The 23,050-nt window shown below is 42.5% G+C and overlaps 1 protein-coding gene across 10 annotated transcripts in view; it reads right to left on the bottom strand.

Moving 5' to 3' along the window:
- FAM13A (family with sequence similarity 13 member A) overlaps positions 1-23,050 on the bottom strand; it is a 115,026-nt gene that overhangs the window by 35,313 nt on the left and 56,663 nt on the right. For 5 of the 10 annotated variants that reach the window (XM_079305781.1, XM_079305784.1, XM_079305785.1 and 2 more), the window contains 2 exons: positions 10,325-10,366; positions 1,035-1,079 (listed from right to left, as the gene is read on the bottom strand). In XM_079305781.1, the coding sequence (XP_079161907.1) occupies positions 1,035-1,079; positions 10,325-10,366 (87 nt within the window). Of the gene's footprint in view, positions 1-1,034; positions 1,080-10,324; positions 10,367-19,243; positions 19,452-23,050 lie in introns of those variants that run through there. The other 5 variants (XM_079305790.1, XM_079305787.1, XM_079305789.1 and 2 more) reach the window with 5 other exon arrangements.

The following is a 23,050-nucleotide window of genomic DNA, read 5'->3' as shown; positions in this document are numbered from 1 at the left end:
TGCATTGTGACCAAGCATGGGTTTTGTTCTGAGTTCATGCTGTTTTCACACATTTTTGGGCTGCATTCTTGTGTGTCCACAGCCACCCTGACACTGGTGTGACAGCACCCTGCAGTTGCATTGGTTAAAGATGTGGGACTATATGAACTTTCAACACAACCAAATTTTCATTTTGGTACTCCCATTTTCTTATAATATTCCCTTCCTTCCTTCATCAAAAGAAGCTTCTATGGGAAAAAGACATTTTGTTTTTTTCCAAGGAGATCATACAGAAACACATTTTTGTATATGTCCCCATCCCATCTCTGTTTCTTGCAAAATGCTTTAAGCAGTCACTGAAGAATGGGTTTTTCAAACATGCACGTCCAAAGTCCATGTATGGCTTCTACTTCTTTTCCATAATTAAAATATTATTTCAGAATTTGCTGGTTAATTTTCAACTGAGTAGCTACAGTATAGGTATCTGTGCTTGGACTGATTTCTCCTTTACAAAAGCTAAGTTGCTATACTTGAAAACCTGCTGGGACTGCAGTTCCTGGAAAAGTCAGAAGACCTTGGCAACTGCAAAAGCCCAGATGGTTTAACTAGGCAAGTATGTCTGCATTTCACTATTGACAAAGATCAGTTTTGCAAACCCATCAGCCACTGGGAATTCCCAGCTCTGCCAAAGGAGCCACTCCTTTTAGCTCTGCCCCTCCCAGTCACAGCAGTAGGGTCAAGTCACGTCCTCAGCTGGGATGCAACAGGGAGCAAACAGGAGCAAGAGGATGACACAGTGCAAACAGCTTCTTGAAATATCCAACTTCTGCCTAAGCAAAACATCATAGGCACAGTAAGCAAAGAACCAAGGGCCTGAGAATTTTCAGAAGGAAGTGATTTATTATCATTGCAGATGAATTACTTTGGGAAACAATCCTTTATCCTCCCTGCTTTTTGTTTATGTAAGAACAGCTCTTAAAGAGAAATCAAAAACAACCAGCAATACTTTAAAAAGCTCCAAGAAAGACAGCTACAAAATTGTAGAAGACACTTACTCTCCTGTAGCAGGAACGTTGCTACTGACTTGTGATACATGGGCACTGTATAAAAGAAAAAAAGGGAAGAAAATTACATCTTATTATCAATATAAGATCTTAAAACCTCTTGTTCTTTGCAGGGCTAAGATTTAAAGGTCTGAACTGTCTCAACAACAATTGTGTACACATGGCACACGTAATTCCCTTAAGGAATTTTTACTCCCACTGTGATGTGGCAAATTTTGACAAGTCAATATCCTCAACAATTAATTTCCCTGTCATTCCCATGCAATAGGCAAAAGTCTAACAGCAAGCATTTCAACCTCAATGCATTACAGATTTTTGTTTTCTTGTGGACTTTCTGCTGCTGGTGTTTTAGCCTCATCACAGAAATCTTTGCCTTTTGAAGCTGACTTGAAAATGTATACACTTAATATTTAACTGCTCTCTCTGTTAAACTATTCTCTCTTTGAACATGCTCGAAGACCATATTAATATTTTAAAAAATAAAATCCATGCATGCTTCTTTTTACCTCAGTCTGTTATCAGGCTCAGAAAGAGCTGACACAAATGTAGATGTTATCACTTGCTGTTCAGAGCCCTTCTGAACAAGCTGACCTGGCACAGATGTCACTGCTTTCTTCCCTCTGCCAAGCTGAGTCCCATCCTGCCCCTTTTTCACTCACTGACTCAGCTGACTCGGCCTTGCAGATAAGGTGGCACTGCCTATTTATCCCTCCTGTGACCTCCCGTAAGTCAAATAAACTATAGGCCTAGGGGTTTAATTTCAAATTATCCCTGTATCAGCAGAGTACAACTGGAGGATAAATCCCAGTAAAAGGTGGTCAGGGTACAAAAGCCAAGCTGGATGCAAGATGTTCTTCCTGCCATAATATGCATTCATTGTTTTCAGTCTTCACTAGTTTCTCTCAAATAATTTCACTGCAGAAACATCAACAGCTGATTTGCCTTAGTTTCCTCTCTGCTTCCCTTGAAGAGTTTGCACTTCACTGTGTGGAGGTAGAGCTAGCTAAGAAGCTGCAGCACTCACAGATAACCAGATGGCTTTATTGGGTTTGGGTGTCACCTGGCCAGCAGGAAGGCAACAGAAGAAGAGAAGGATAAATGAGGGGTCAGTACAGCTAATTTAACCAACAAACCAATGTGACTCCTCCCCTCAAATGCCCAGCTGCAAATTACACTAGATGTGCTTCAGGCTGAGCCAGTGTGTTCAGCTGGGGTCTGACCACACACATCCTTGCCAGCCCCAGCTTCACTCAGGGCTACTCTCCAGTCCCAGCACAGGTCACCCACAGTGGTGCCACATCAGGAGAGCAGTCATGACTTGCCAGTTCCACATTACCTGAGCAGGACCTGAGCAGTTGTGCCATTCAGGTAATTTCATTCAAGTAAATTCACAAACAACTATTACAGATAAAATATCTGCATACCGGAAATAAAATATGCAAGATCACAGGCTTCCCTTATCTAGCATCGACTACAGGATGGCATTGGAATTTGAAGGGCACGTTTCAAGCACCCTACTTCCTTTCCCCTTTGCTTACAGGAACCATGTGGCCTCTCCCCAGCCCAAATCTGTTTTTAAGACCTGGCCTCCCATGGAGACATATTAGCAAGTAAGGTGCTGGTGTGGTAGGCTAACCCACACCATAAGATAAAATTCATGTCCTTGCTACAGCTCCCTCACCCATGGGAGTAGATTAATGCTGTATCACCTTTTTATAGTACCTACATGCAAGCCAAACAGAGTGAGGCTGTCTTTCATATCACAGTTTTTTTCTCTGTTTTCATGCCAGGAAAGTGGTAGTGGAGAGGAAGAAAGGATATAGGTTTTTCTACCAATAAAAAATTTTCAAACACCCCAGTACATTCTAATTCACAGTTAACTGTATGTTTCACCAACACCAATTCAGTTTTAAGTACATTAACCTGACTAATTTTTAATGACGTATAACAATTAATTTACTGTACCTATAAAAGCCCTATTCAGGCAATACAGATTCTGTAAGAAAGATAGTAACAGGGTGATTTTCAAACTACTGACAAACAACAAGGAAGTACCATTACAAGGAAGCATCCATTATATGCCAGGTGAGTAGATAACTACAAAACGAAGCTCTGACATTGATTTTATTATACTGAATCCAAGTTTATCCTTAGCTCTGTGATAACTTAATGCTCTTTTATTAGCCCCCTCCCAGTAAGACAGATATTTTAAATCAGTTTTTCTAGATACACTAACTTGCTTTTAATTCCACAGTCGGTAACTTTTCTGGCTATTTAATTTTGAAGCTTAATTTAAATATGTTGCTAAATTGCTTTACTTACTCTCCACCAACCTTACACCAAAGAACTTCACATCCAAAACAACTGGAGGAGAGAGAGTTACACAGTGGTGTGAGGATTCGAGCCTGCTGCAGGACAGAACAGGCAGTGCAAGAGCACATTGGCAAACCCAGGCAAAGACACCACCCTGTAAGGATCTCAGAGCCCAGACAAGCAACCAGGCAGGCAGGGTGTATCCTGCAGGGTTTTCCAAACTTCCTGGGTGGCACAAGTTGCTCTGCTGTTGGATGATGGGGAGCAGGCAGGGCAAGCCTGGAAGAGCCCTCTTGGCATGCCCGCCTGTGCAGGCAGCTGCCTTGCTCAGTAAATCATCCCGACAATGGGAACTCATGTTCTACTCCAGTTAATTATTTTCTCCTCACATCTGCTCCACTTAACTGATACTTACGGCCAATTATCTCCACAGCTAGATTATCTTTATTAGATTATGCAGCTGCTGTTGCAGAGCATGCTGAGAAATATCAACTTTTCATATAAATTACAGGTTTTCCTCAGTTGACTGAAGGCAGCAGGACAGCTTCCCAGTGCTGGGAGACTTTTACTTTCAGCCAGCCAGAAAACCTGCATAAAGGCACACAACTGTTTTAAGTACTATGAACTTCTGAACTTGTTTCTTATGACCCTCATGCTTTTCCTTTTGGGAAGTCTGACCTCTAGCACTTCCCAGTTCTGTCTAACTAGTTTACTCAAGTCTTTTAGTACTCCCTAAGTTTAAAAGTTGTGCACTGGAGTGAGAATTATCTCATGCAATGCCTGCACCTTGTCTGGTCTGTGTTGGGCATCTTGTGATAGCAAATGCTGGATATCAATGAGCTGGATATCAATGCCCCTTCTCCTGATTTCTTTCATTCAAGTCACCATTGAGAAAAATGTCTTAGCATCTAGACAAAAAGAGGAAAGAAAAAACATCAAACAGAGCAAACTAGGAAACTGACATACTGGCACAGTGTTTTCCCAGATTGGGTTTTCATTTATGAAGTCATTTAATTAATTCTTGACCATACCTAATGGCCTAATTCATAAGCTATACTTGCAGTCTGTTACTAAAGTCACCTTCCTGAGATGTATTTACAGTCCATCTGCTTTATTCATGAAGCAAAGGTAGCTTTTGTTCTTGATTTTGCTTTTTTAAAAGCCAAGCACAGCAGTAAGAAAGCCTCAATACATGCAAAAACTTTTAACCATTTTGTTATTTCAGCAAAGTTGAGGATGTTTAAATGGCTTTGACATAATATGATATAAGATGGGAAATTCCTGAAGTCCTCCTGAACATAGGAAGTTCCTATTCATAGGTATTTATATGGTCTAAATGCTATCACACTGTGACATGCAATACTGAAAACTCACATGGGATCCATTGCAGGACAACTACTTCATTTGACACACTGCCACCAAAGAGAAGTGCTGTGATGACATACAAAATGTGAAAACAATGAGTTTAAAAACAAAAGGGGTGTGCTGTTTGTTACTGGGATGTCACATCACACAGAGGACATGCTTTCATTACTTTCTCAGCAGCTTCACACTTTCACAAGCTCGGATCAAATTATGCTTCCTTTAAAGGTGGTAAATTATTTTTTACACTACTTTGTTACGCAGAAAACTTCATTCAGGATTCCTAATGTTTTTCACTTGCACCTCCTTTATGACAGATGCACACTGACACCTACTGCTTGGAGCAGAGACAACCCAGTAGGGGATTGATAGAGGACACATGATTCAGCTTGGTGAATTTGCATGGCCGTGTCTGTGCAGGCTCCCCTGCAGAGAAGGGAAATAATCCCCAGGGAGCCTCAGAGCTGCATGGCAGCCAGGCACCCAGAGCAGGGGGACCCAGTGGCCTGGTGTTTACTTTCAGCCAGTGCAGGTGTGATAGACATGAGCACATATAAAATAATGCAATAATGATTTCTAATGGGGCCCAGAATTCCTGTGGATGTAGGACCTCTTATGGCACGTCCCATGGAGGGAGAAGTGTCCAAGTAGCATCCAAGGTGGCCAAGCAAATTTCTGAGCAGGTGTGAAATCCAGAGCCAAGTTTTCCAGAACAAACAGCATAAAACATCTTACCCAATAAACTTCAGGGTAAGAATATCTGACCTGCATTATTTAAAGAGCTGTCTCAACTAAAACCTGTTATAAGGAGAAACAGTCAGTCATACTGAGTAATGCTCACAGGAGTACTTCTAGGAAAAGAACCAGGCAAAACTGTCCAATGCCTTGCCCTGCACTCATGGGTATTTAATGCAATCTTTGGCATTGCTTGTGATGTCAGGTCTCATCACAATTTTAGTTTAATGCTCTGCATGTTAACAAGGAAGCTCCACACTCCAAAGCTTTTGCTTTTCTCCCCTGAATACCACTCTGGTTTATCTCAGGATGTAGCCATCAGGGAGCTCTTCTGGGAGCATCTACATGACTAACAGCACATCTAAGGCATCTATGCCAGCACAAAGCATGCCTGAAGATTCCCTGTCTTCTGGAAACTCACTGCACACGTGGAGTGGAATTGTGCTTACAGCGATTTGCTGCTGACAGATGCTGCTTCATTACCTGAAACTGCTGAGTGTTTCTCAGTACTGATTACTCAATGCAGCTGGTATTCACAGACTCACTAAAAATTATACAAGGAGCACTTTTTAACAATCTCAACTCCCTTTACCACAAGGCTTTGTTACAAAAGGTTTTGGAATGCAAATGCCCAACAGACATGACTCCCTGGAACTATCAGCTAGCAAGGTCTTCCTCTTCCTTTAACAGAAGAGGAATATTCTTGCCTGGTACTAAGCACTGCTGAGCCAACAAATTATCTACTCAAGGACTACAGAGAGAGAGAGAGAGAGAGAGGATAACTCTGGTCAGCAGCAGCTGAATGGATTCAACCCCCAGGTGTTTCAAACTGGTCAAGTTGACATCATCCTTTTTATAACAAGTGAGAGAGGGCTCCAGCTACAAAATTAATAACTTTTTTCCCAAATTCTCTCTTGCATAAGTATTGTTATTCAACACAAACAACCTTCCATCCCTGTCTAAAACTCAGGGGGAGTATGTGTGCTCTGGTTCATCTCTTAGAGTAGTTAGGATCTCCATGCTCTTTTCTCCATCTTCTAACAGCCTTCCCATTCTTTAATCATCTTCACAAACCAAAAGTCATTGGAGCATGAGTGACTTGAAACTGTGTAAGACTTCACCTGTCTCTTGTACTGGGGTACTCATACTTCAAAGTATACTGAAAATACATCCTTTATATATCCACTGCCATTGATCACTTCAACTTGAGTATTTCCATCCCATGCTTCCCTTTCATCCCTCCATGAACAAGTACATTCACATACTATTTTTTCCCTGGCATTTCCAAATGTGAGGAACTCCCCTTTCATGGCAAATATTTTCATTATTAGACCTCAGGTATGAGACTTTATTACTTATGTAATTATTTTTATGGTATAAGTATCTTAAATTAGATGCTTACCTTTATAAATATATAAAAATATCATATATATGACAGTGAGATCTTTTATGAATATATCTATATATCTCTATATAGTATTTGTAACATATTTTCTTCCAGAGGATACTGCCAACCCATTCACCCTCCTAAATTTCTGTTATAAGCTCAATTAATGAACATGATTTGACTTTATTATGCCAGTGGCTATTAAGGAAAAGAAGTTCATGGCACTTAAGGATCTCCACCAGCAATTCCCTTGCTCTCCTACCAGCAATATCTATAGGTCTCACTCTCTTCCTACACATCTTTAAGTTCTAGTACTCATGCCCACTTTTCCATATAGATGGCACGATATAAAACACTTTGCTGACATCAGACAGATTAGGTATACTCCTTTTCTTCCTCTCACTGGCAAGTCTTTTAAAAATAAAGTGGTTGTACTGGTGTTACCACTCTTTACAAACCCAGGTCACATTTTGTCTCATTTACTGCTTACTCTCATACTGTTACAGACTGTTTATTCCCTTACAAAGTAGCAGTGGTGATAAAGTCTTGACCTCCCAACAAATCAGTGTCATTTTAAGAAACAGTATATTTATTGGTGGCATTCTGACAGTTCTGACTTAAAAGCTAAGACCTCCAGAATTTTGTCTTATTGTTAAAACAGCAGCCAGGGAAACATCTCCATTGTTAGCTGACACGGTACAGCACTGGATAATCAAGTCTCTGATTTGATCCTATTAAAACTGATTTATGGAGGGTGTGCTGGTTTTGGCTGGGGTAGAGTTAACTTTTTTCCTGGAGGCTGGTATGCAGCTGGGTTTGGATTTATGCTGAACACAGGGTTGATAATATGGGGATGTTTGTGTTATTGCTGAGCAGGACTTGCACAGAGCTAAGGCCTTTTCTGGCTTTTGTACTGACAGGGAATTTCAAGGTGCATGGGAGGCTGGGAGGAGACACAGCCAGGCCAGGTAACCCAAACTGACCAAAGGGATATTCCAGACTATATGACATCATGCTCAGTGTATACAGTGGGGGGAAGAAGGAGGTGACATTTGGAGTGATGACATCTGTCTTCCCAAGCAGCCACTACATGTGACAGGGCCCTGCTCTCTGAAGATGGCTCAACACCTGCCTGCCCATGGGAAACACTGAATGAATTCCTTGTTCTGCTTTGCTTGTGTGCATGGCTCTTTCCTATTAACCTGTCTTTATCTCAACCCAAGAGTTTTCCAGCTGTTACCAGTCTGATTCTCTACCAAATCATGCTGGTGGGAAAGTGAGCAAAGCAGCTGCTTGCTGGCACTGGTTAAACCACAACAGAGGGACACAATGTTCCTTCCATCTGGCAAAGGCCAAGTATTGTGCAGAGTTTGAAAGCTAAAGAGCTCTTGTTCCCACTTACTTAACTTGTATAATTTTCTATATGGAACTACTGTATAAACACAGCAGTGACTGCTCTGTACCCAAACATTCATGATTCATTTGAAGGATTACTACAGCAGTATTTCAAACTAAGTAAGTGTGGCTGGTAGCAATAGAAAGAGATATGACCATCAGACAGCTAAAGCAGTCTCCCCTTCCTTGCCCATGGAGTGAAATGCAATTCATACATAGGTCATGCACAGCCTCTGGGGGCAACAATTAGAACATTCAAAGTCACAGAATAAACTGGCCACCCACTCAAGTTCTCACTTGCTGAAGCACCAGGAATTGTCCAGCCAGCACCAGCTCTCCTGCCAAATTAACTGCACAGGGCAACTGACCTCAGGAGGACACATTTCTGATGTGTTACAAACAGAAGCAAGACTTACAAGCTGTTACCTTTATTTACAAGTAACTGTATCCCAGCAATGTTACAAAAGACAAGGGCTTGGCAGGAAGCCTGTATGTCAAGGTGTGCGGCTCCCTCTCTACTCCTACCAGCCATTTCTTCACTTTCCAGCTATGTGTTTATTCCTGACTGTTCCCTTGCTATTTGGAAGACAGATTCCCATGGAAACCCATCCCTTAATTTCAGTGGACACACTTATTCTTTGTTCTCTGCCCTCATAAGCCTACATCTCTATTTAATTTGTTCAAATTTGCTCCCTTCCTCTCAGAAATATCCGGCTTTTACATGAATTTCCTCAGGTCCACTCCTTGCTCCTCCTTGGTGATCTTGACAAGGTCAGTCAAAGAGAATTTCCTACATGGATCATTCTTCTATAATCCAGGAAAGGGCTTGGAAGGACAATTTTGAGCAGTAAGACAGATGGAAATGTAATGAAACTCTAAAATCATTTGAAGGTCACTTTAGTCGGAAAGAAAAACAAAGGGGCAGACAATTTTCAATGGAAAGACAGGATGAAGATTTAGACTAGGGAAAATTTGAGACAGGAGAATGTATTTATGCAACTACCAAATAATCTCCTGAAGGAAGAGGCAGAATCTCCTTTGACAATTTGGAGGTTTAGAGGCACACACTGGGCAACATCTGCACAAACAGATTGCAGGGAATGACAGTGCATCAACAGGAAGGCAGACAGGAACATGCAGCCAGGCTAGTCCATGAAATATTCCCTGACATTTCTGCACAGAATGCATTAGCTGCACTCTTTCTAGGTTTCATGTTAGAAAAATTCTTTAAGAAAAAGACCCAAGCTACAAAGATAAATAGGAATATATACCAGAGATTGAAAAAGAAAAAAAACACAGACATCACTGTAAGAATTCCAATTATCACTGTTCTCACAAAAAGCACCACTAGGATTTCTTTTTATTTGTTTAAACTCTGCTGAGATCAAAGAACCCAATTATAATATCTGGCCTCTCCTCCTCTGCAGCCCTTCATTGTTAATTGCTCTGGCTCCTGTTCTATACTTCTGTTAAGTATAAATGGAAGCACTGGAACTGAGCCTTCTACTGAAGCAAGCAGAGCAAACTTTCACAGATGTCAACAGAATTAGACCCCTTTTACAAAGCAGTGACTTTGCCCTCCAGTTGGCAAAACAAGAAACAATTTGTTCAAATGCAGCATGAGCACCATTCCCTCCAGTGAGACTTTCTGGGTATCCAGGCACTCTCCTGCTTTTCTAGGCTGCAGCAGGGAACTGGATGGGCTGCTGACTCACCATCTGGTTCCTGGTTTCTTTCTGAGCAGCACATGCTGCCAGTTCCTCAAATCCTGTAGCAAAAGTCTCTCCTGTGTCTGCAGATAAGCTACTCAGGCATCTAAGCTACATAACAAACCAAATGAAAGAGGAAAACCACGTCCATCTTGTAATAAAGACCTTAAAGCCTGTGCCTTCTCTCTAAATACACAAGCATCACAACAGAGATGGTATCTGCAAAGACTCACCCCCTAAGTGAGCAATAATTATGAATGTAAAATGAATGCTCACTTTGATTATAGTCTGTTCAGCACTTCTGAACCCCTCCCCACATTTAATTCCAATAATGAGTCAATCCCACACAGAAAAATAAATGAAAACAGCTGAGTAAATACCTCACATAGAAGGGTGACATAGGCCGCTCATCTTCCTGGGAGCTAAAAACAAAACATATTTTGTAAGTTAGTATGCAGTTGTCTCTTGGGTTTGCAGCTCAATGTACTCAATCTTACAAAGCAGATATAACAAAAGTGAAATTGCACCCATTACAGAGGTAACATCTAAGTCTATTTTGTCGTCTGGTTGACATATGGAAGACAGCTTAAAGTTACTTTCCTTAAATCCTGGCAATCCAACTCATTTCTGCATGTCCACAAATGTGGCGTAACACATCTCCTGCTAGACAGCCAGGAGTCATTCAGACTCTGCAACAGTGCTAGGGCTATTCCCATAGCAACAATAAAGCATTTTGCCAGGAAAACCAAGACAGTCTTTTGCTGTCTGCTGCTCCAGAATTAAACAACCTGCCTATTAAAGCCAAACTTGGGGGGGAAAAACCAGATTACATCTTGAGTAACCAAAGAAACAGCCATGCCCATAGTATATGCATGAGGCTACCTATTCCCCAGTTTTATCACTCCTGTGGAAAGTTTATTTCAGTGAAATTTCTGTAGGCTTGAGATCAGGGCTTGCCACTGGCTGGCATGGAGGTCCCCTGACAAAATGTTTAGTTGTGTTTTAGTTATCAACTGGCCTGCCCCAATGTAACTACCTGGCAAGTGCCTTACCAGCCCTGATCCAGCTCATTGTGCCTGTGCTGACACAAGGGCAAGAATGAGCTGGGACACAGAATCACACATGATCTCTTGAATTTTGAAGGACTGTATTTACTGGCTTATAAAAGCTGCTCAAAGCACTCGATAAGGGGGAAAGGAACATCTCTGTAGCATTTGCAAATAGGAAATCAAGTACTCAGGTACTTTCTGCAGCTTCCACTGGAGCCAGCATAAAGCTCCCTCAGCAAGATGAGCTGAAACTGGCCTGCAGCCAGGTAAGCACCCTCACACTGTACAGAACCAGAGGCAGATTTAACCATGGCTCATTTCCAACCCAGCCAATGTTATAACAGATCCACAAAAATGAACGCCAAATTCACTGAGGGGAGCAGAGCATAAGGGAGGAGGCAAGAAACAAGGGAGTCAAAAAGGCAGACTGACAGTGTTCCTGAGAAATAATCCCAGGGATTCAACCCCCCAGCTAGAATATGGGAAAATTCACAAATAGAAATCTAAAGAAAAGACCTTAAAGCACACGAGGGAAACCCGAAATACTGATTTGAGGGTAACACCAAACACCACAGACCGGAAGGAAGAGAAACTGTCTCTGAAATCATTGTGGTCTGCCAAAACTTCATCCCTTCTGTAAGGCAACAGTGACTGGACAGCTTTCAGCAGCTCCCCAAGAAGACTGGGAGCACAGCTGCTATTAGAAACCTTGCTGCCACTTCCACAAGCCTGTCTTCAGCAGCCTGAACAAGCTGCAGTGCCCGGAGCTGCTGCTGCTCCAGAGCCAGGAGGACACAGAGCAGTGCACAGCAGTGCCTGCCTGTGAACTGAGGCTAACAGCACCAAAGAGTCTTCATGAGAAACTGCTACAGCTTTGACACTGCCTGGGAAAATTGATGGAAACACAGAAATGCCAATTACAGCCTTCTCTGAAGACAACCTGCAACAAAGACATGGGTAGGAACCTCTGCTAGGTAAGGCTCCCTCCCCTGAAGGCATGCAGTCTCCCACCCTGCATGCATGCTATCATTTCATTTGGTATTTACAGAATATATATTATTTAAGTGTAAAGGAAGTACTTTAAACTCACAAAGCTACTGGTAAAGTTTTTTGCTATGTTCAGTTCACTGCATTAATAGCTGTACTTGTAAACTCAATGCAAATGAGTCCAAGTAGTGGACAGAAAATATGAAAAATCTTCTCACACAAATGAAAGTTCACAGTGCCATCAAGATTTCTGTGCATTAATGTAACTTCAAATGACAACATCAAATGCTACTTTATGTACAAGTGGCAGTTGCTGAAGCCACACCAAACATGCATTCTCTTTTCTATCATAAACACCCCCTCTTATTTCAAGGTTTGTAATCAATTTCCAAATCAAAGCAGCACAATCATACTGAAAAAGTATAAATAATCTTTTACATTTACACTCCCAATATTTTTTTGACAGAGCAGATGGAAAAGTAATATTCAGCAGGGACTCTGAATCCTCTTGCATTTCCTTCCCTTTCTTCCACAGCAAAGTACAACTGGATGCTTCTTAAGTTCAAGCAAGTTTTCTGACTGTACAAAAATTTATCCACCCATACAAAAAAACTGAAGAGAAACAAGATTTTAAGCCTATTAGCTGGGAATAGCAGAGAAAGAAGCTCTTACAGAAGTCAGAAATTAAATATGTTTCATTTAGATCATCAAGTTCCAAGATTTCATATGGTTGGTAATAACTGTAGCTGTGAAAAACATCTTTTACTCAATAGTGGTTCATAGTTTTACATGTGCAGCAAATGAGCAGTAGCTGAATCTGGGATGAAGACTTCCAAGCTAAGTAGTAAGAAATCCAGACTTTTCAAAAAAATCATAAAAATCTTCTAAATTTCTATCTTGCCCAGTAAAGAACTTAACTATTACACAAACAGGCTTAGCAGTAAATTAAATGTTAGGATTTTTTTGTATAGTTAGGATTTTTTATCCTCAAAGTTTTGTGCAGATTTATGTATGTTTTATGCCCAGAAGTCATGAAATAACTTTAGAAACTCCACTTATTTATACAGCTATCACTGATTACCTGGCCAAGCAGGCGAGTGCAAAATACAGCAGTTTCTTTTTTTTTTTGCAATATAAATAGCTCTCCTAAATCCAGGGATTAAACAGAAATTAATCACTTCCATGAAATACTTGGGAGATTACCTGACAAATTCCTTCTTGCCAAAACCCAAAACAAACACCAGTCAAACTAAGAAAAAAAGAAAAGAAAAAAAAAAAAGAAACCCAAAGCAAACATAAAAAACCACAGCAAACTAAACTTGTTCTGTCTATTTCATGGGTAAAGAAGTAATATTATGTAAGTTTGTGACCACCACTGAGCTAATAAAAAGTTTGTCAGACTGGAAGGAACACCAGTTAGTTTAGCACAATTTGGGATTTTCAGGCACATCTTTTCTGTCTCTGAAGAAGTAAATGGGAAAGCCTGGGTGAATCCCAACTGTTCAATGATGAATTTCCATAACAGAAGGAGAGCTATCCTTTTTTGCAACAAGATTGTTACAGGCTATGTTGCATTCACCCCTCACATTCTTAAGCAGACTTTTTTTCCCTGACTTGTCATAGAAACATAGAACCATTGAGGGAGAAAAAGATCTCTCAAAATAAGTCCAACCTTTAAATCATCTTGCCCTTCAGGCAGCACAAGGGAGTTGCTGAGCCTGTTGTAGAATACACATTTAGATGGAAAGCTCCCAATTTCTTTATGTGCATGAGGAATAGCCCTGTCTCAGCTCTCTCCTCACTGGCCTGAGCTCCCACCACAACTCAGAGAATGTTCAGGGTCCTTCCCCCTTGTTTTATTTGCACTTAATCAGCAGCAGTTCTTCTGTCTTGGCTGCCTAGCACTGGAAGCTCCATTACAAAGCTACTGCTGCTTTCCTACTCCACATCTCTTTTCAAAACTTAAATAGGACATTTACTGGATAAAATTTTTAAAAACCCTCTGCATTTTGGCTTTGGGGTTTTTTTTTTTGTTGGATTGGGTTATTTTAACAATTATGAAAATGTACTTTGACTCATGGGTCAACATTTTGCACCAGAGATGAAGGGCCTAGACACTGGCAGGGTCTTGCTGCTCAGCCAAGGTCATGTTTTCCTAATGCCTTGCCAGAGGCTCTGTTTGTTCTGACCTCAAATGTTAGATAAGGGAATAGCTCACTTTCTATTCTACCACAGAAATTCTTGATTCCATAAGAAATGCAATTGTTTTTTAGTGGGATTACTTTTTAAATGCAAAGCAATTTACAAAGACTTTGAAACAAAAAGGCAATGAAAAATTCAGTGACATCAAATTATTAATGCTACCATAAGTTAATGCAGGTTTTGGAAAGAGGAGAAGGAAAGCTAAGTTTGGGTGACTTCTTAAGGTTTCAGACTTATCTCCCTCTTGTTTTCCTCTCATCCTTCAGAATATCTATGCCTCCTTGGGTTAAAAGACATATAATTTTAGCAACTACTGAAGATTCCAACAAATATTGCTTATTTACTTATTATGACATTCTACACCAAGAACACTAAAAGCAGCTTCAAGGAAACATTTATTTTGAGGCCACAGCAGTGCTTTTTGTTGAAAGTCTCATCTTATTCATGAATTTTTCAGCACTTCTTCACCCACCCAAGTAATTTCCCCATAAAAGTTATTTCAATGTTGCAAAAAAATGCAAGATTGAAACAGCTCATGAAAATTTATTGCATACTTATTTTCTCAGTAGAGCTATTTACTCATAGCTTGTGCTTCACAGCAGTGGGTAAAAGGCAATGTTTTTGCAAATGAGAAATAGCAGGCAACATAAGCTTTTGCTTTCAAATAAATCCTTCAAAATAAACTTCCTTCAAATAAATATTGAGGTACATTATGCAAAAGAAGAAATAACAATACCATCCTTGATGCAAGATTAACCATAAATTTAATCTAGTATCATAACACTGCAGTGATACAATGGTCACCATTAAAGTCAGGACCTACCCTCAATCCTTGAGCAATGCCACCCTTGCTCTATATCCTCAAACAGAGGGGCAGGAGGGAATACCATATATGCACTGTTTAAAAAACAAATGCTTAACAGCTATTTTCCTGTGAGAGTTATTTCCATGCCAACATTTCCATTTTCCCTGAAGAGTAACTTTAATAACTCAAAACTGTAACATGTTGTTTCAGATATTTATCTCCAGTCTTCACAATAGTTGTGCTTATACCTAACCATGCATACCACTGAAACTTAAGTAAGCTACTCAGCAAATGAGGCACATGTCAAAATCCAAGGCTGACAACCCAGCTTCTTTACTCTGAACTCATGTATCCTGTCCTGCAAAAATATCATACTATGCAAAATATCTCCAATTACTTGGAAGCAGGTGAATTGGTTTGAATATCAAACTTTAAAGGATCCCATCATCTCCATCAAAGCTGTTTCCTCAGCATGTTTTTCCTAAATATCTCTCAACTAAATTAGACTGCACAGGCATCTATCCTTAGGCATAACTGCACAGGCTATGTGTGAGGGGGCACTGAGATTGAAGCATATTACCTGAATAAGAAAAAAAAAAGGTATACTGAAGGCTTTTTGCACAGCTCCTACTTCAAAGCAGTATCAGAGATCAGGGAAGTACAGGCTATCCCATGGCAAGCTGAAGTGAGCAGAACTTCTTGCTGATTAAGTGCCACTGTGAGCAAGAGGCAGAATTTCCATTTATATTAACACACCTGAATATCCCAGAGCCCTTGACAGCATAATTTTGTGTGATTATTTTCTGCTTACTATCCTCCTAGATGGCAAATATGTTTATCTTTTATGAAATGACGTCAATGTTAAACAGCTCACTTTTGTTGTTTTACTTCTTAAGCTAGTTGGGTCTTATTATGAAAGATGGGGTAGTGCCTTTTCTTTTACTTGTGGTTTGGCAATAACCCTCACTAGGATAAAACCAGAAAATGGCTCAGAAAGAGGCAGAATGAATGTACCAGCTGAAGTCTCACCTCTTCTCAGAATTTAACAGCAAAGTTGCATAACACACACATACCTGTTGCATTATAATGGTGAAGAACTGTTACTAGGTAACCAGTGATTTCAGGATTGTTTGTTAAAAGCTTGCACACTTCAAATAAAGGTATCGAAGAGGCCAGTTTTCAGGCAAATATTAATATTTTGTTGCTTAATCAGGCAGACACCCCAGAGCCAAACACCAAAGAAAATTTCCACACCAATTTCCTCTTTTAGTCAGAGCCTTCCACTCCAATGGTACTGAGGAAAAGCTTTCACAGGCTCCTACACTCACCATGTCATAGCAGTAACAACACAGGACACCCAGCTGTGGGTCAAATCTGAGCTTGGAAGACAAAAAAATCTAACAAGCTATCACCTGAGGAAAATGAGAGCCACAGGTTTGAATTTCTCTTCATTCTTCCACTAGAAAAAAAAAAACCCCAACCAAACCCACAGCAAGCAAATAAAAAGCTAGATTCAAGTTCTCTCCACCCTGTGGAAGAGAGCACACTTCACATCCATATTCCAGAATATACTCCTTTTGGGCTCGTCAAGCACTCCCAGTACCTTGGACAGAAAGTGATAGCAAAGTCCAAAAGATCAGACTTATTTACAGTACAACTTCACACACAAAAATGTTCACAAATGTGATAAAGAGAACACAGCAGCCACCCCCCCTACCCGTGCAGAGAGACAACTGCTGCTGTACAGGTAAGAAACAGATCAGACACATTCCCTACTGTGTTCAGATGCACTTACTTAAAAATACATGTGATGGCTTCACTCTTCCACTACCTTGAATTGCTAAACAACAGAGGCCACCGTTCACAAACAAGGCCCAAGGGTGTACCTGCCTTTCTTATCTCCAACAGAAACTGGTAGATATGAGTGGCAAAGGCAACCACAGGCTTCAGCTTTGCACAGCTGCTGTTAAATGTTCAATAGACTGAGCTAGAATACATGAATTAAAACATGCACCAACAGCATTAGTAATGCTCTAACTAGGAAGCTGGGATACCAAAGGAAGCTAATGCTGTTCTGAAAAGATGGTAGCCTAATAGCAATAGCAGAGACAATTACTGGTGGATAAATTGCTGGAAAATCAGCAATGCAATCCATGTGACATTCACTAGTGTCTTCTGCAGTGCTTGGGCAATACAGTACCTAGTGCAGTGAGGATTCAACATATTTAGCTTTCCACCTCTTCCCATACAATGAAACATAACCCTGACATCCCCATTGTCACTTCCCACAGCAGGACACCATACCCCATCACATACCATTCCACAGATAACTATATATAGGATGATACCATATAGTTCATGTGGCTCCCTGCAAGCACTTCATATGATTTTCTGGAAGACAGATTCACAGCTCACAAGTATCTTGGTAGACACAGAGCCCTTCTCCCCTCCCAAGTTTTACACACCCGTTACACATTTTGTATTGTTTCAGCACAGGAGGGTTTCCATGCCAGGTACAGCATGGCCAGCCTCATGGCCCCAAAGACAGCACAGAGCAGGGCACCTGCAGGAGATGGGCAGGAGCAAGCTCACTCACCCAGGATGAGAGTCAAGTGATTACTGCAGGCAGCTCATTCCCTTTCTTAAGGACAGATTCTTTCAGCTTGGCAAGTGTCCTAAATCACAGAACCTGAAGGGTGCCACTACTCTGATCAAACCCAGTAACAGGAACCATGCACTGAAATTTGTCCATGTCCTCAGCTGGAACAGCAACACCAGTATATCCACCCCACAGCAACCACAAAGAGACTCCTATCCATGCTGGTACCAACCAATACTAGAGGTATCAGCTTTCCAGAAGCTGACAAAAAATGCTCAGAGCCAGCAAAACTCTGCCCTAAGGGAGAGAAGAACAGGAAAATAAAGGTGCAACCTGGAAAATGCCACTGTAAAGGGATCTGGCAATCTGTGCCAAAAAACCCAAGGTGCTAAAAAGTACAGTATATGCAGCCTAAAAACAGATCAAGGAGATGGAAAAGGAGCCAGAATTTCATTAATTAACTGAAAAACTCAAAACAATTCTGTATCGTGCTTACGGCTTAATGGCGTTTGAAGAAAATGCCTCATTTTTGAGGTGCTGACTGCATCTCTAACTGAGATTTAGTCCTTGCAACAACAAAGAGTCTAATTAGAGCCAGCCTGTGAAACCTATCTTCCCCTTGGGTGAAGAGTCAAGAGCATAATAACAACCACTTGTTCCGACCACTGCAAGGACAGTCAGATCCTTGAGAACACAGAAAGGTTAAAAATATTATGTGAGACTGGTCCTTCAAATAGAAATGATGCACCATGACCACTTCTTTAAGACGCTCAAACCATATTTCTGTTCCTCTGCAGTCATCAACATGGAACCCCACGACTGCACCAGAGATTTTCTCCACATCTACCTGCAGAGGACCCTGCACTTGATATCAAGACAATAACAGTTTGGGCAGCAATCTCAGTATTTTTTTGTGTTCAAGTAAGAAGCAACTCCACAGCTTCTGCTGAAACAGCACCACCACAGTGCTGAAATTTTGTACTTACTGTTTTGTAGGTTAAGAAAGATTGATATTCAGGCCATTCAAATACTATTAGGGGAGGTAGGGACTACTTAATTTTGAGAACTGAATGCTAAATAATAATAATAAAAACAAGAATTTGCTGACCCAGTGAAAGGGCTGTGCACTCCTCCCCGCAGTGGTCTGTGCCCTGCATTTCAGCAGCCTGACTGCAGCTGTCCCTGCCATAGCGAGGCACATGCCAGCACAGGTACTGGCTCACAGCTGGTGCTGAAGCGAGGCGCGCGTCCCGGGAACACCCAGCCCTTTTCCCCGAGAACTGAGCGCGTCTCCCATGCTGCGGCAGCTGGGTGTGCGAGCTGCCAGCCTCTCCGGAGATGGATGGGCAGCCCGGCCGCGCTCCCGCACCGCAGCACAGCCTCGGGTTTGCCGGCGGAGACAGGGCTGCCCCGTCCCTGCACAGCCCAGAGCTGCGCCCACCCCGCACGGACAGCGCTGTGCGGGTTTCGGGGCGCTGCATGGAATCCCCCTCTCCGCCCGAGGGTGCCGGAGATCCCCCCACCCGCGGAGACCCGCTAACAGCCCCACTTGTTGCACTGCCCGGGCGCCGGGGCCGGTGTCCCACTCCCGGCTGGGCATCCCTGGCGGGTCCGATTCCCGGCTCCCCGGTGCCCGGCAGCCCCGGCTGGCACGTACCTCTGCAGGGGCATCACCTCGCACGCCATGCTGGCCATGGAGCCGCCGCCCGCCCGGCCGCCCGCCGCGCCTCTCGCCGCGCCCGCAGCGCCGCCGGCTCCTGGCCGCGGGCAGCGCCCGGCCCCGGGGAGGGGCGAAGGGGCCGCCGGGCCCGGGTTGGCGGCCGGCGAGGGCCCGCCCCAGCGCCGGGAGCCCCGGCCCGGCCCCCCGGCTGCGACACCCGCCACGGCCCCCGGCCCTGCCCGCCCCGCCGGGCTCGGCAGGTACAGGGTAACCAGCAGCGGCTGCTGAGGTCCGGTCCGTTCTGGGCCTGCAAGAGACTCTACAAGTTGACGCTAACGGCTCCTTTCAACAGAAAGGCCCCGCAAGCTCCTCTGCATCCCTTTCACAAGTATAACCCACCGCCCTCTTCCGAAACTCGCCCGGGGGGCAATGCAGTCTCGCCCGAGCTCCTTCCCGGCCCCGCTCCGGGAGGGGCAGGCGCGGTGCCCCGGGCACCCAGAGCTCCCGAAAGCTCCTCGACACCCTGCTCTGGCTCTGCCCTCACACACCTTTACCATGGATCTGTGTCTAGCAGGGCTGGCACTACTTTTGCGCTTGATCCCTCCGTGTTGCAGCAGATACCACCGCGGTTTGAAAGCTTTGGGCTGTAGCTGGCCACCTAGCTCCGACCCACTGCAAAGAGAGCTCTTCTTCCCTTAATATTTCAACTGAAGAGACAACTGCAGAGCCGAACTCATGGTCCCTGTGGGCTGTAGCACTCCTGCTTTCACACCTGTGGCTGCTGACCAAATATTGCTCTGAAAATCACACTGTTCTATTGAGTAGAAGTTTGGGGCTGGGAAGAGTGGTTGCAAAAGAATCGCACGCAAGGGGTGTGTCACTTACCAGGACACAGCAGCCTAGGAAAATGAACAGCACAAAATCACTAAGGTCTTGCACCAAAACGTTTAATGGCTACTGAAGGAGCATACCCAGAGTTTTACTTTTCACCTTTGCAGCTCCTCTGCCCAGAAGGCCTGAGGAATTGCCTTCCATTTCCCCCAGCCTCGGACAGAAACACTGGTGCTGCTGCCCAGCCTGTGAACAATGTTATCACGCTGCATACTTTGTGTGATGGGGAAGGGGATGATCCTAATCTGATAAAGGGGCCTAGGAGTGTCCTTTCAACATTGTAGGTGGTACAAACACAATGGCACATGTCAATCTTCAAAAACTCAAGTCAGTATTGGAAGTACCACCCCATTCAGCCCTAGTGAGGATTAGTGCTGGCTTGGGAGAAAGCTGTGGCAGGAGCTTAGTGCCTGCATGTTTAACACTTCCATAGAGATGTAGGTCATGGAAACTAAACATGAGTCACATCAGCTTCCTGGAGAAGCAGCCAGTGCTTGCAGGTTAGCAGAGTGTATCAGACATTGCACAATGATGCCAAACAGATCCTGACCTTTGCCAGCAGGAGGCAGGGGAGTTTTCTGTCGAAATCAAGAGCAGTGGGCAGCTGCAGCCTCAGAAAGCAATGGCACGGAGCAGAGACACGGGGGTCAATTGAGACGTGGCTTCGCTTCAGTAGCCTGAACTGTTTAATATCTGCTCCTGTCAGCTGGCTGACTGGAAGAAGTGCATTACTAATGCTTCTGCCCATTGCCTCAGCACAAGCCTTTTCTGCTGTGACAATCACACCAGGCACAGCACAGAGCCCCTTTTTAGGAAAGTCAGCAATGCTGACAAAGCACTCTAACATCATGGATCTGGGCTGCTCTAATCCATGGCAATTAAATGAGCATCTTGATGACTTCCTGTTAAATGCACCATATGTGCTCATAAGCAACTAAAACTATGAGAGAAAAACTTTACTCTTATATATAAAATTACTTCAGTATAAAACAAAAGCACCTTGTACTGTTTCACAGTTCAACAATAAATCAAATTGACTTTTCCTGGCCAGTCTTTTTTTATACACACACAATTATTCATAGTTTATTACCCTTCTATAAACTGAGTGTTACCATCGGGATGCCATTAAAAAAATTAATTTTCCACATTTAACTAAGGACCTATCTACATGGGCAAGGAGTCAGGGTTCTCCAGAGGAGCTTGCTGAATAAACAGAAGTGGAATAACTCAAATAGCTGCTGTACTATGAATTTATACACTAGCTATTCTGCCATAACTTCTATGGGACTTGCTTGTATAAATAAGCTTAAAAGTACTAAACTCCTTGACAAAGAATTCACTAACAAAAAGAGACGCTATAATAACCAGAAAGATTAATTTATGGATTAGCATCAGTGAAGAAGGTTAGCTTGTGGCATCATGCTAAAATCAAGCAGACGCCAACAGTAAACTTGCAGGGCCTCAACACCTTCAGATCCATCTTTTGTTTCTGTTCTCTTCTTTTGCAGTCACTTGATGGCTGTTAGTTTTCTCCTCTGCATCCTCATATGTCTCTCTTAACACTGCCACAAGCATCACAACGAAGAAGAGGCACAGGAGCTCATGCTTCCCTGCACTCACTGGCACCAACTTCAGCAACTGTTGAAAGAAAGGTGATCAAAGTTGAAAAATATGCTGTCTGATTGCTAGCACTGCTGGTTTCCCAAAGTTTTAACTGTTTCAAGAGCAGCTGCAGACACTGCAATGAAAGATTTTAACATGGAGAAATGTTAGAGTAAAATTTTTAAAACTCCTTTTGAGGACTGTGGCAAACTACTAGTAAGAATGGCAGTACTGGGTGCATGTCACCTTAGTTCAATTCACACTGTCTCAATGGGCCTTTTGAATCTCTCAGCTGCTAAATAAGAACACAAATCTTAATTCTTCACCTCCCCTATTCATGGGTAGGGACCACAAGTGATTTATTTGTGGCACAAAGCAGGCAGACAAAAGCTGCCAGAAAGCAACAGTCTTATCTCCAAACAATTCCACTTCCTTCACACAGATGTTGACACTAAAACCCACTTGCTATTTGTCAGAGGCAGGAATTCCTACCCTCCTCTTGCCCTCTTACGGCTTTTTTTAACTTGCATAACTCAAGCTGGGCTATCACACACAAAACCTGGGATTTTACAATATTTTCTTTTGGATTTTCTTGTTGAATTTGTTCTCCCATGTTAAACTAAGAAGACAAAACCTCTTCTGCAAGTTTCACATAGATCTTGCATTTCTATTACTCAAAGGCCAAACTCATCTGTTGGCAGCACCACAGAAGTCCTTTATGGTACCACCAACTATAGAAAGAGAGGATGAGGAAAACCCTCTTTCAGGACAGGCAGAGCATCCTAATGTATTGTAAATACTTCAGGAAAATAGACAGCAAATAACAATAAAAATGATAAATTCCCTTGAAATACCAATACATACTGCCACACTTCAGCACCTATACCAAGGCAACACCTATGTTCAGACTGTTTGATTTGTAAATTTCTTACTGAGTTTCAACAAAGGAAAAAAAAAAAAACACTGGCTGGAACTAAATATGAATAATCGCTTTTCTCCATCAAAGTTTAAAGAACTGTATGTTTGGAAAGGAAGTCCACTGTCAATCATCATTACAGAAGTGCTTTCTCCTCTTTCTTTCCTTTTCATACTTTGCTGCACACCAAGTAATTTTCTCAGCACAGAAAGCCACGAGAGAAGAGGATCTGTGAGTAGCACCAGAGGATACAAGATATGTGATCTAAATAATGGATTTTATGAGGATGTGGTTGTGTCTGCCTCCTGAAAAGCAGTTATCCCTTGCTTCACTGCACAGTCATACACAAATCAGACATTATTCTAAAATAAAAAAGAAAAGAAAAAAAGAAAATG

This window comes from Erithacus rubecula (genome assembly GCF_903797595.1).
Source record: "Erithacus rubecula genome assembly, chromosome: 5".
In the NCBI taxonomy this organism is placed as follows: Eukaryota; Metazoa; Chordata; class Aves; order Passeriformes; family Muscicapidae; genus Erithacus; species Erithacus rubecula.
The sequence above is the reverse complement of the archived record's forward strand: the minus strand, read 5'-3'. Positions and strand labels throughout refer to the sequence as shown.